At 47.2% G+C, this 13,083-nt stretch overlaps 1 protein-coding gene across 2 annotated transcripts in view; it reads right to left on the reverse strand.

Annotated features, from left to right (window-relative positions):
- Positions 1-13,083, reverse strand: part of LanB2 (laminin subunit gamma-1) — a 146,450-nt gene that overhangs the window by 19,886 nt on the left and 113,481 nt on the right. Inside the window, exons 8-13 of one of the 2 annotated variants that reach the window (XM_077650112.1) lie at positions 9,919-10,041; positions 8,867-9,169; positions 6,857-7,084; positions 5,200-5,385; positions 3,606-3,735; positions 65-177 (exon numbers count right to left, since the gene is read on the reverse strand). In XM_077650112.1, the coding sequence (XP_077506238.1) occupies positions 65-177; positions 3,606-3,735; positions 5,200-5,385; positions 6,857-7,084; positions 8,867-9,169; positions 9,919-10,041 (1,083 nt within the window). The remainder of the gene's footprint in view (positions 1-64; positions 178-3,605; positions 3,736-5,199; positions 5,386-6,856; positions 7,085-8,866; positions 9,170-9,918; positions 10,042-13,083) is intronic. The other variant, XM_077650113.1, reaches the window with a different exon arrangement.

Consider the following 13,083-nt stretch of genomic DNA (forward strand, 5'->3'; position numbering starts at 1 on the left):
AATGCTCTCAGTTGGTAGTGCCTAGGCAGTGTTTGCACTGCTCTGCATGGTTGTAAATACTTACGTTTGCAGTCTCCCTTGGGCACGGCCAGTGCGTCTCCGTAGTGTCCCGGCAGGCAGCGTTCGCAGTTGAAGCCAGTGGTATTGTACACACACTTGAGGCACTGGCCCGTCGTGCTGTCGGGAGGCAGTTTTCAAGAAGCCAGGCTGTTCAAAAGGCACTCGCACAACTGTTGCGCTTTTAAAAGCTTTAAATATTATTCGAAGCATGCAGAATGCTCCCTCACAGGCTTCGACAACAACAGCGCGAAGTACGGTCAGCAACGTCATCGCGCGCAATGCGCACGATCCTGCTATTGTTTCAGTAAAAAGCCCATGACTATTTTGCGATCGCCAAAACAGACAAGAGTAGCCAGAGTTTCATTAATGCACCTCTTGCGACTTTTTTGTTTGTTTAATGTCACGCCATTCGAACGGGCCAGTATAGTTATGATGAAAAAAAAAGAGTCCCTAGAAATGGAAGAAAACGAGACTGGTGCTTTGAAGCGGCGGTAGCCCGAGTTGATTGCAGTCATGACGGAGACGTGTGCACTAGCGAACTTAGTGTCTGCTGCAAGCATTCATCAAGTGAAGGTGCACCCCCTCAATTTTCAGGTGACATTGCTCCGCCGTGTCCTCTACTAAAGGCTGGAATGGCAGGCAACTTTAGTTTGTTCTTCAGCCATATGCAGGATACTTTACGGCAAGCTCGTAATCAGGGACAATGCATTTCATTTGGTCACAATCGGATGTTACAGCATCCGTCATTAATTAAGGCACCAGCATGGAAGCACCTTTTCTCTTTCTGGTTATAATGACAATGTCGCGCATCGACCTTCCCTCAGTATACAGCGTATCGTCATCATCAGCTGAGCTACGTTAACTGCCGGACAAGTGCCTCTGTTAACTGTCTCGAACTGTCTTTCTTTTTTTTCGCCAGCTGCAGTAAAGTAGCAGTCATGCAACGCAGCTTTATTTCTGTCTCTTGCTGCTACACCCATCATTTGCCTTTCTATCCCTTGCTTCACAGCTTTTACCGTCATTCTAACTCACTTCTCTTTTGGTACCCCAAGTATAGGCCACATACGTGAGTGTTGCAGGATACACCGGGTATACTCGATTTTCAAGGATATCGTTAAGCTGCAGTTGGCAATTTGGGAACGAAAGCCATGATGCAATCCAGTCTCCCTTATTCTGCATCACCTTCCTTCTCATGGTGTGTATCTGCCGTGGCTACTTATAGTCTAAATGACGCTGTTTTCATTTCCACCTCGTAATAGCGTTGAGAAAACTGCTTCTCCGTCAACAACCTGCCCAAGATTACATTTTCTTCTTGATATAACTTTTAGCCTATGGTTGCGCGCTCTGAATGCTTCTTGTAGACATGGAGTGAATAGCTACGAATATTGTGCCTACTGAGAAACCCCAGCGTCTCCTGTTGATGCGACGGCCTGCAATTTACGACGAATTGGCTTGGGCCCGACAAGTCTTCTTGAGATAATGCATTAAACGTGCCGATTAACGATGCAAAATTATACACGCCCCACCTGATGCGACGACCGGCACGAACCGTCCAGAAAAGAGGGCGGTGGAGCATTTTATTGGCAGCTGTCACGTCACCCATAGTATGCCGAATCAGAATTCAGTCGTAGACATGTGCGCACAATAATGCGATCCGGCGCACGCCTGTGTGCAATGGTGTTTCTACATTCCGCGCGAGCTACCAGCGGCAGTCGGTGCGAGGCGGCTCTCGCCTGGCTCGATTTTTCGCTCGCTTCGCCGAGGAAGGCGTTACAGACACAACTGTACGTTCATTTCAAAGTGAAGTTATCGTTCTGGCAGCAACTGGTAACAAAATAATGGTAAGCAGTATAGATACAAAGCGCTTTCCACCCCGGCTTGAGCGCGAAGTACGATAGGCCTAGCGACACCGGGCGAGCGGCGCGCTGTTGCAGGAAGCGAGCCACAGGTGTGGGTGCACTCTAGTCTTGCTTTAGATCGCAGGAAAACATCCTGATTACGCTTTCTATTTCTTTTATGATGCGAATGAAGGATCTGCAAGGTGAGCGACGGAGTGACGGTGGTTCTATGCGGAGCCTCAACAGAACGACACGTCGCCGGCATGCTCGCACCACGAGTCGCAAAACGTCATAAGGTCCGTTCGATTCGCCTGCACTCCCTGCACCAGTTCTGTAAAGTTCCGCAGCGGTGCCGTGGCGGTGCCACGAGCATGCAGCGCCAGTTCCAGAAGTTCAAGTGCTGCCTACTTCCAAAACGAATGGTTGAGTACAGGCCTGGTCGTCTGCTAGCCTTGGCGCCGTCACCAAATTGCAGCCAGCAGCGTGGCGCCCAAATCAACGGCCGCCAACATCACGAACCGCGTGAAGAATTTTCAAACAGCACATCGCAGCAAAGTGTTGCCATGAATCAGCCTCGATGCAACCTCGCGGCAGCTAAGCGAAACGCACGTGTGTACTTTTACTGAACACGACTGAGGTGTGCACGCGCCGACTTGCATGCTAAGCGGTTGTTGCAACAACGTGCATCATGCGCTGCATGCACGTGTTTACTTTTTAGCTAACATAACCGGCTTCGAGTACTAATATAACTTTATTATTAGAAAGGAAAGACGCCGGTTATAAGTCCGTCGAGAGATGCAAGGTGCCGGCGAGGGCCGCCGTCCTCACCTCCGTCGCCGCCTTCTCAGGTGGCCACTCATGTTCCATGAGAGTCAGCGGGCCCGTGTGAGACACTGTTATCATTGATGAGTGGAATAATTTGAGTATATCCGCCGTTTATCGCAAAGCGCAAGCCATCGTCTGCTTCCATGGTGGCTGCAGCTTCACCATTTCGGCACCGACCACTGAGGAGGCGCACAGTTTTCCTGCACTTTCCTGAACTAGACCTGCACAATGTCTGCACTTTTTTGAAACGAATGGCGTCGTGCAGACGGCGCCATCTTGCATTGCTGAAACGAATGGCGAAGTGCAGCATCGCGAGAACCAGTTCATGTAGTGCAGGCGAATCGAACGGACCTATAGAAAATAAAGAGCAGCCGTATTTCTGGCGCGTCGTTCAAAGCATCGACTTCGAGACGCATGGCGTGGTGAACAGAGTGCATGCGCGCCTTGTCGACGTCTAAGCTTCTCCTGGTACCGCGGTCTCAGTAGAAATTTTTGCACAACGAAAAGAGGCGCTTTTATCATGCGTGGGGGAAAAGTTATGCATTTTGACATCCAGAGTATAGGGTGCGTTTATTACGCGAATGCGTCGATTGTGCGAGATGTCAGAATTTACGAGGAGCCCCTGAAGGTCATGTAATTGTGCTTCTACTGTATATGCCTGGCATCGTTTTCTGAGTCGACAATATAGGCCAGTTAACGTGCGTGTTTCGACAAGCCTGTGCTTACGTAGGGGAAGTGACAGGTAGCTGGTGAACGATTGCCTAATGGGCACACAGCAGCCTCTGTGCGCGTTGCCGGTGGTTGGAGTTTTTGACGACTCTGCCGCAGGGGTAAATCGAAACAATAAGGTATTACAAACATGAAAACAAAAAAGACGCTCACGTATTGCAGTTGGCGACAGCATTGGGGTCGATGTTGTCGTTGCACTCGCATTTCTTGCATGGTACCTTGGGTCCAAAGTTTCCTTGTGGGTCACCGTAATGTCCATCGAAGCACAGGTCACACCTCCTTCCTACGGTGGTGCACAATAGGAGTGGAAGTTTGTTTTTGCCCTGACAAGTATGGGTGTAGCGCTCAGTTCGCTTTCTATTCCCTATCCACTGCCCTCACGACTGTCCACTCACCTTGGTATATGAGTCATTCAGCCCTTTTATTGGGAACATATGCTTCTTCCAACAACAAAATTCACCCCATGCCACGTCAGGCAGCCCTGTTGGTCGCTGGATTTAGTGCTGTTTGATGTGCAAATATTGATTTGCATCTGTAAACTCTGTAGCATGAGGTGGAATCTATGAACTAATATCTGGCACGAAATTAAATCGACTTTTGTAGCGAGCACTTTCGTATTGAAAAGAAGCAAAGACAAAAATAAAGATACTCTCCTTATCTTTCAATCGCATAGCCTGGAGAAAGCCTTCTGGCTTCACTGGGGACACATTGAAGCTGACCGTCTATCTAGAATCCAAGAATTTCGAGAGGGAGATGCTTCTAATTTAGCTGTGAGTCTCGAGAACAAAAATAAGGTACTACTGGAGACTTTCAGTCATAATCTAATTATCTTTACTACCATCGGCGAGTTTGATATCTTTTTCTTTCTGTGTGTCACGATTATTTAACTTTTCATGCACAGCACATGGAACCACCACACTTATGTTACCACTCCTCTACGGTATATTAAAATTCTGCAACTTGTCCTATACGAACAATATAAAAGCAGTTTGATTTTCTTAAGGTTTTTCTGCATCTTAGTATATAAAAAAAGAACTCTGGATTACACTGACTTAGAAGAAGATCTGGTTAAGTTGTTTTGCATCGACATAACCATTTATTTAGGCATTGATTTCGTCTTGTCATGCATTTCTAGATACTATACTGAAGTCCGTTATCCATGGGTTACAGACTTATTTGGACACGTGGCTAGTTTCATTTACCTTAGTGTTATGACTGTTTCGTTACGCTTGTGAAGTCACTTCAGTTTTGTAATGTGTTTACTTGTGAAAAAGCACTGTTATTTAAAACTCACCAGCTGGAAAGGTTCCACGCAGGAAAGGTTACGTCACGATAGCCACATTAAACAGTGAGATGAGGGCCCTAGACTCTGCGATGCCTGGGTTACAGCAGCCGAGAAAGGCACCGGACTTGCCGGGGTCAAAAGGTCAAACCTGGCAGCGGCCCACGATTAGTTCCTCAGCGCTTCGTCAACGAGACCAAGGCAGCTTGCGAGCGTGTATGACTCGGGCATGTCTCCGAGTTTTGTTTCAGTGCTCCTCATTACATAACATTCTCAGAACTTCGATTACCTAACCAAATCTTCATTTCCGGCTCATCTATAGGCGTTGCGTTCTGCCCATGAATAGCCTGACCAATACGGGCCAGACGTGCACGTCGGCAATCACCTTGGTCTCGCTGGCTAGGTACAGTGGAGAGAACAGACTGGTCCGCCGACAGGGCAGAGGTGTTAGGCAGCGCCACCCACCGGAATATCCCTGCGGGCACTCGAGGCAGACGACACTCTCGTCGGGAAGAACAGCACAGGCGCCCTGGTCTGGGCATGGACATGGCTGGCAGTCGTCCGGGGTGCCCGCCAGAGCGTTGCCGTAGAAACGCGGCGCGCAGCGCTCGCAAAACTCTCCCGCCGTGTTATGCTGGCAGATGCAGTGCCCTACGTCCACGCAGTCCCCCCCGGCAGCAGCAGTTAGCGAAGGCACCACCACCGACTCGTTAATGCAAAGCGCCCGCGACGAGTCCCAGGAAAGGAAAGCAACGCAGGTTGGCATGCACGAGCTCGCGGGAGCCCAGTTCGTCTGTCTCCCCTCGCAAGTATGATGACCTAAGGCACTATCCTGCCATTGATATGCGTGATGCGTTAGTGCATGTTACAGAAGGAATTCCAGGAAGGTTTCATTGCACTTCACGATATAAAGTAAAATAGCCGACACTGTTACTTTAAAGCCCATAAAGTCTATGGACTGAATTAATAAAGAAACGTTATGCACTCTGATATTCAAGTAAATCACACACCCCTGGGTTTTTAATACTGCGTTATGGTTAAAAACCTCAAAAGTTAATTTCCTCCACCTAACAGCTCCCGTCAACTCCACAACCACTCACCATTGTTTCCTTTCCTGGCACACAGTTTGTTCGGTCTCATTAGCTCGTCACATTGCACTCGCACTTTGGCATCCGTAGTGAAGATTTACCAGTTTCAGTACAAATGGACCGAGGTGCTTTCCTCAGTCGGCATCGGAGAAGAAATTAAGAATTCCTGTTCTTCGTGTCGCAAATTGGACACTGCAATACGCAACCTCGCATTCTACCAAATGGAAGTGCCATGTGACTGCATTTGCCATAAACTGTTAGTGGTGAGATGCACCAGGAAAAGCCATGTGAGAGCAGAATTACATGTTTAGCTAAAAACACCTTACAACGCTAGACTCCAAAGGCATGTTAAACTGATTCATCAGTGCTATGATAAGAACAACATAGAGTTAAGTGGATTGATTCTAAAAATTTCAATGGTTAATGAGAAGAAGACTTCATGAATCCTTTGCAAGCCATTCATTCCCCAGACTGTCGAATAAGCTATAGCAATTTTGGTGATTTTATGCAATACCGAAAGAAATGTAACAAGTAATTGCTCACTGTATTCACATCATCATTTCGGACCGTTTTTTTTTTGCAAGAATTACTGCTGTTCGCCACATTCAACGACTATGGCAAACAGGATATTTCAAGAGTGTACAATGAAAATATAAATGGAAATGTTGGATCGGCAGTCACTAAAGAAAATGTTCTCTTAAAAGACATGTTTCATGCTGATATTTTCAAATGAATCTGTACACATGAAAGTGCTCTGGCCCTCGAAAGCAAAGGGTAAAATGACCTTTGGCTTTCGAGCACTCTCGGTTAATGACCGAGATGCAACCAAACGTGATAAAATTTAAACTGACGTGTTGAGCTCAGCCTTCCTACAGCTCTTTACAGGTCTGAGCCTATAGCATTTATCTGGCTGAGCTCTTTTGAAAATAGTAATGTTCAGGTCTTCTTTCCCCGAGGCAAAAAGGAAACCGCCATCCATGAACCCTTAAACACTGCAGCACATTAAGAGTGCAGAGTGTGCAGGACAGGCTGACCAGTGTCCGGTTCGCAGATGAGCGCATGTCCGTTGCAGTTGCAGGGCACGCAGCGGGAGAACTTGCCGCCCCGCGGCGGGTCATGCCGGAAGCCCGGCGCGCAGGACTCGCAGAACTGCCCCACGTATCCCTCGGGGCAGGTGCACATCTCGACCCAGGTGGCAGCCTCGCTGCCATACGGGGAGGGCTGCGCCGACTGCAGCTGAATGTTGTCAATGAAGCCCGTGCCTGCGCGGTGCGGGGCGAAAGTTTGTGTGGTCAGCACTGAGGCAGCAAGCATTGACTGCACATGTGCACACTACAGCGTCGCCCCAAAGGAAATTAAGAAACGCACAAAAACCTGGAAGGGAGACAATGCACCACATTAGCACAAATCTCATGGTGACAGTATACATGCATACAGAGTGTTTTTTTACTAACCTTTGCAGATTTTTATTTGAAAAACTGGGAGACGCGTTAGTGCTGTCTGCTGAGCTGGAGTGTACAGCTAGGCGGACATTATGTGCTATTGCGATGAAAAGAAATGCGAAGAACACCGCGCCTATGTGCTCCGCTGTTCGAATTTATTTTGATCTCGCTTTTACCTGGGAGGTAACAAAAGGACATTAGAGTCGTCCTACAATGCATCGCGGACGACTCTGGCGTCTTTTTGCTACCACTGAAGTAAAAAGGTGATAAAAATAAATGCAAATAGCGGAGCGCCTAGGCTCCGCTCTGTTCGCGTTTCGTTCCATCGACCCTGTACCTGATATAGATAAATAATTATACGAATAATATATAAATTAAATTAACTAATAAACATTTTATTTTTGACTGTCAGAGTCGAAGGTAAGCTGTCTTTAACTGTTCGGCAATGCAGTTCGAAATATCGAACGTAAAAAAAAACGCTTTTGAAAGCTTGTTGAGTTGGCTTTCCTGCACTGCCTAATTATAAAATGTTGCTGCGCTTGGTATCGCCACCTATATCAAGTCAACTTCTACATCATCAACTACACAAACTGTGCCTGTAGTTGATGCATAAGAGGTGCGAGAGACGGCATTTTATAAATATGCAATGTGGGAACATAAACTGAACGAGCTTTCAAATGCGTATTTTTGGCGTTCGATATCTCGGAACACATTGCCGATTACGAAAATTTAAAAACAGGGCTTCGACGTGGACGGCCATCAATTTCACAACATAACCTTGTCCCTAAAAACAAGAATAAAAAAAATTGGTGAATTTAAGTTAATCATTTAATTATTGATCCATATGAGCTACATAATGTCCGCCTTGCTGTACAATCCAGCTCAACAGATCGGACTGACGTACCTCTCAGTTTTAACATAAAAATCTGTATAGGTATAAAAAAATATCACCTTGTATACTTTTTTCGTGGGTGTTTTACAAAAAAAAAGTGTAGCGCCTTGCAGCGGTCATTCGTGACGAAACTCTGCCGTGCCATGTGCGGCGGCTTTACGACACGTTTGCAACCAGCAAATCGGAACGAACGTCTTCTGTGAGCAAGGGCGCATTCATCCTCCTCTATCTCCCAAGGGAAGAATTTCTCCTCTATCTCCCAAGGGAAGAATTTCACATAAGAAACCAATGCTAAACCCCTTTCTTTTGGCGAAAAAAGTCCAAGCAATACATTGTCCAAACGGGACCCCTCCTCCCAAATTCCCTCCCAAGAGCGACCCAAAAATTCTACCCTGTTTGTGAGCAGTAAATAAAGGTGTGTTAGCTTATTCAACTGCAGCAGTCGCTATGCAATGACGTAAGTGCTTTATACACTGGCACTGCTTTATACACGCGGTTTGATTTGCACATCAATTTCTTTGCAGGTCTTGAATGCGCAACTTTTGACGCTGCGAACATCGCTGGTTTCAAGGCAACTTTTTCCGTGATTACAGCAGCACTTTTATGTAACACTGAACACTCACAGGACTAATTAAAAAAAAGTTCGATCAGCGCGCTGTGAGTTGGGTGCCGTGGCGTGGGGCCGGACGTCTCCAAAGCCTATACCCTACCTCGAGCAACGTATGTGGCGCGGATGCGGATGGCCGTCAGGTTGGACAGGATGCTGATGAACTCGCGCGAGCTGAGCGTCGGGTTCCAGCCGTAGCGCGGGTCCTCGTGCAGGCGGAAGCGGTACTCCTGGTTGCGAATGGAGGGCATCCCGTTGCCCTGGCCGAAGATGTGCTGTGAGACGCTGCCATGCGCCCCTTCCAGCACAATGTCCTCCACCGACGACTTCGGGCCCTCCTCGCCAATGCGCAGCGTGAACGTCAGGTTCTGGTTGTACGAAGCGCGCTGGTCGCCCAGGTAGCGATCTGCGGTGTGGCAGAACCCGAGCGCGGGTCCCCGTTAGGAGTACGCTTTGACAGTATAGTGGCCATTGATAGGCCGTCAACTTGAAAAATTGGCAGCTCTGTCTTTGGCAAAAGCGAATTTCTCACCAGGCAGACCCAGAGAAACGAAACGCTCAGTATAACATTACGCAAAATGGCATTTCTAGTTCTTCTCCCTCTTGTCATATCGGTTCCAAATAAAATTACTGTTGTGCAGCGTGCTAAGTGGTAGCATAACACTGTTTAGAATTGCAAAAAGTTTATTAACAACGAATGATTCCAGCCCAATACTACGGCTCGAGCTGTAGTACAATGAATGTACTATGGCTGGAGGTAACAAATTCCAAGACTTTAGCGCTGTATACTGACGAATTTCCAATCAACACCAATATTTGATGTGAGAGCTTATGGTTCCCAGAATATTGGAAACTGTAGTAATCCGACAATACTGAAGAGCCACCTCCCCTTGATGCGTTTTTTCTGGAGTAACTTTTCGCTTTGTGGAATTCGTGGAAGCGAAGAAAAGAGTGGCACTGTTTAACTTTGGCCAGGTGCCGTCCTAATATTAATATCAAGAAGAATGTAATCTGGGAACTGCTCCTCGCAGGCACTGTGCTCTGTCTTAGTGGCTAGCTATGCTACCTCACTTCCACGCCACGCAGCCAAGCATTGTCGACTTTACGGTCTGTTGCCGCCAGTGTCGGCGAACGCTGACCACCAGGGCCGCTTACCGGGTGCGAGGAAGTAGACGGCCTCATCTGCGGGCGCGACAACGGCCAGGTGGTGGGCGGCGTACTCGTGTCGGGTGTTCACGCCGTGGCCCTGCTTGTCCGCCGCCTTCCAGTGCTCCTTGTCTGCAGGAAAGCATTGTTGCGAATGAGATATGAAACCGTATTTGCACCAGTGCCATCTCGGAGTCGCATGGGTAAGGCGTTAATAGGATTTTGAGGTGCAGATCGCAGCTGGTAAGCCAGTTCTTCCAGCTGCGAATAAGACTAGGGAGAAACAGGAAGAAAAGGGTAGGAAAGGCGGCACTGCCAGGGGTTCCACACGCACCGCAAAGCGTGCGGCGTGCAAAGCAGTTCATGTTTATGACCCAAACTTTGTCATGGGTCGTGAAGGCACTCGCTACTATATTATAAACAGACTCCAGTAAAACGCAGTTAAGTGTTGTCACACTCGCTGAAACGACTCGTGTGGCCTGGTTGAACTTCAAACAATGACGTTGTGAATTCATTCATCCCGGCCGGTTTTCTGCAGCCCGAAATAGCTAGTCTACTAGTCAGCCACCACGCTGATTTCACAGTGTACACAACTGTCCACCTAGCGTCGGAAAGAGACGCTGACTGTTGACGGTGTTGAAGCTGAAAGTCTGCTGCAGAGCAGGGCGCGCACTCAGGCGGTTCAATTCGCACTTAAAATTCGGTACCACTCGCTGTTGAGACACAAAGGTCCTGACGCAAGATAATGAGCACTGAAAATTTCACTTGGGTGTTAGCAACGAGGCTTGCTTGGCGGAAAGCATCACTGTATAGCGGTAAGGAGTATACTGACGAATAGCGTCGTATATCCGCTCCGCACGAGTTTTACGTTACCCCTAGATGGTAATGGAGCCCGCCAGGAGCGAGAGCTTTTTTTTTCTTTTGCTTTCAGGCACCCTAGACCCGATCTCGGGAAAAATGTGAACGCTTTATGGACATAAACAACTAGATCCCTTGCTCTTTGGAAAGCGCTCCATGAAACCTGCTTTCATGTGTGGCTTGTCTGTAGCTGCCAAGGCAAAAAAAAAAAAGCAGTGTACAAGTGTGCTGTCACGTGCCTTTTATAGTTACCGTGCGAAAAAAAAATGACCTGGAAAATTACAGCCAGCACCACCTGTAGCATAAGCGAATATAGGACGGAAATTTCGGAGCTACATTCCATCATGAAAACAACAAAAAAACCATGACACCACCGAAGGCGGCTAGCACAATATGAATGAGGTTTAGGATATCTTGATGTGCCTGCACTTCGCGACGACATCTGCGAAACGTAGTTCAGCTAAGGTCGTCATCTATGCCCCCTTCACATCATCTTCCACGTCAGTGGCCACCACAGCCAGGACTAAACAGCCAGAGTAGAGGGGCAATCTGCTACTCTGCGTCCAAGCTGGTCAGCTACAACTAGGACTGTTAAGTTTTTGGGTGAAACCTGAGTGTCCGCTGTTTTTGACCCCGAGCAAAAGATAGGAAACCAGCCACCTTGCCAAAAGTGTGGTTAGCTGACCGAGTTTTCTTTTTTCTACACAGAACAACTCAGGTAATCAAACCAGCACCTATCCAGAAATCGTTTTTCGAAAGCTCTGCCGGGAAAGTCGTTTGATCTTGATGCTTAAGTTATCTGAGCTCGTATTCTTTTTGACTGTACACTTGGCTGAATTCTGTGTGATGTTTTAACTTCTAACGGTGATTATCATAGGCAAAGCCCAGAATGTCAAGACAGGCTTGATCTCTTCTTGGCGTGAAGGGCTACATTGCACACTGCCCGACTCTAGCAAAGAGTGCTCCGACGCTTTGTTGCATTCACAATGAGAGCGTCGACGCTGAATAAAGGTTTCCCTACTTAAGTAAATGAAGGTGCCCGAAGGCCTACATTGACAGGAAAATGATGCAAATTCACATCATAATATGACATATACCAACCAAATTTTAAAACGATCCAACACAGCTAAATTGGTTACCGTAACATTTGCGATGCAATCATTTGCGAAAACAAGCCCATTTCCATGACATAGAATACAAGTCCTGCCCGCAAGTCATGGCCAGATAAGCCCGAATTTTTTAAAATATGAAAAAATGCCCTCACGATTATGCTTTCTCATTATTGCACTTGACAGGTGCAGCTGTTTATGCTTTTGCAATTAAATGAAGAGAATTCCTCGCTGCACGAGACGTCACGGTCACGTGATGTGTTACGCCAATGCTCACGTGAGAAGTGAGCCGCTAAAAGCTTCGCTGAAAAAAATATGATGCCAAACATTTCTGCACCCAATATTGGGAAATACGACACGCCATACAGAAAGGGCTATGGCATAGATCTCAGCGACTAGATACAGTCGCGGTGTTATCACTGAAATAGTAGCGTTTTCTCCATTTTCCTCTCCCTTTCCACCAACGCTTCCCCTGACGCTACCCCATTGATGTGTCGATTACTTTTGCTAGACAGTTAAAGTGAAGGCAGCGGACCTTATCTTTCAGTGAACACCTATGCAGTGCATAGGCAGACCGTAATCTTAACGTTTTACCGATTGCTGTCTCATTTCAACGAAAACTCGCTTCGTTCATATACTAGGATCGCAACACGGACCTGCTAAATAGTAGCTTCAATAAACAACTTTTCATTAGCGCCAACAATGTGAGGTTCTCCAGTCGGGGTAACCTACTTTTGCCCAAGGCCAACTCTATTATGGAAAGCAAACCGCCAGTTTTTCCAGAATCACAACATGGAGCTACCTACATTAATTAATTCATGTGACCGTCTTTGTTCCTTTCAGAGCTCGCCAGAAGCTGATTTTCTAATGTGCAATTAAAGGTTATCTTCCAATTGTAATTGCTTGGCGTATGGTACTGCACCTGTATTACATCGTTATACAGTTGAACTCGGATATATTGAACTGAAGAGGATTGCGAAATGGTTCGATGTATCTGCAATTCGATATAATAACAGATAAGCTTATCTGCAATCGAGGAGCAAGAATACATCGCATCCATGCTAGTGACGCTCTTCTTGCAGCGACATGCAAGCCGCCGACGTGCTGGCAGAGCAGAACTCACTACCTCGCGTTGTTAGGCCTTACCTGCTTCGCATCGAAGCCACAGCGGTCGGTGCCTTGGAACAAGGAACTGCCTATCATCTTT

Source organism: Amblyomma americanum, chromosome 1 (assembly GCF_052857255.1).
Source record: "Amblyomma americanum isolate KBUSLIRL-KWMA chromosome 1, ASM5285725v1, whole genome shotgun sequence".
Classification (NCBI taxonomy): Eukaryota; Metazoa; Arthropoda; class Arachnida; order Ixodida; family Ixodidae; genus Amblyomma; species Amblyomma americanum.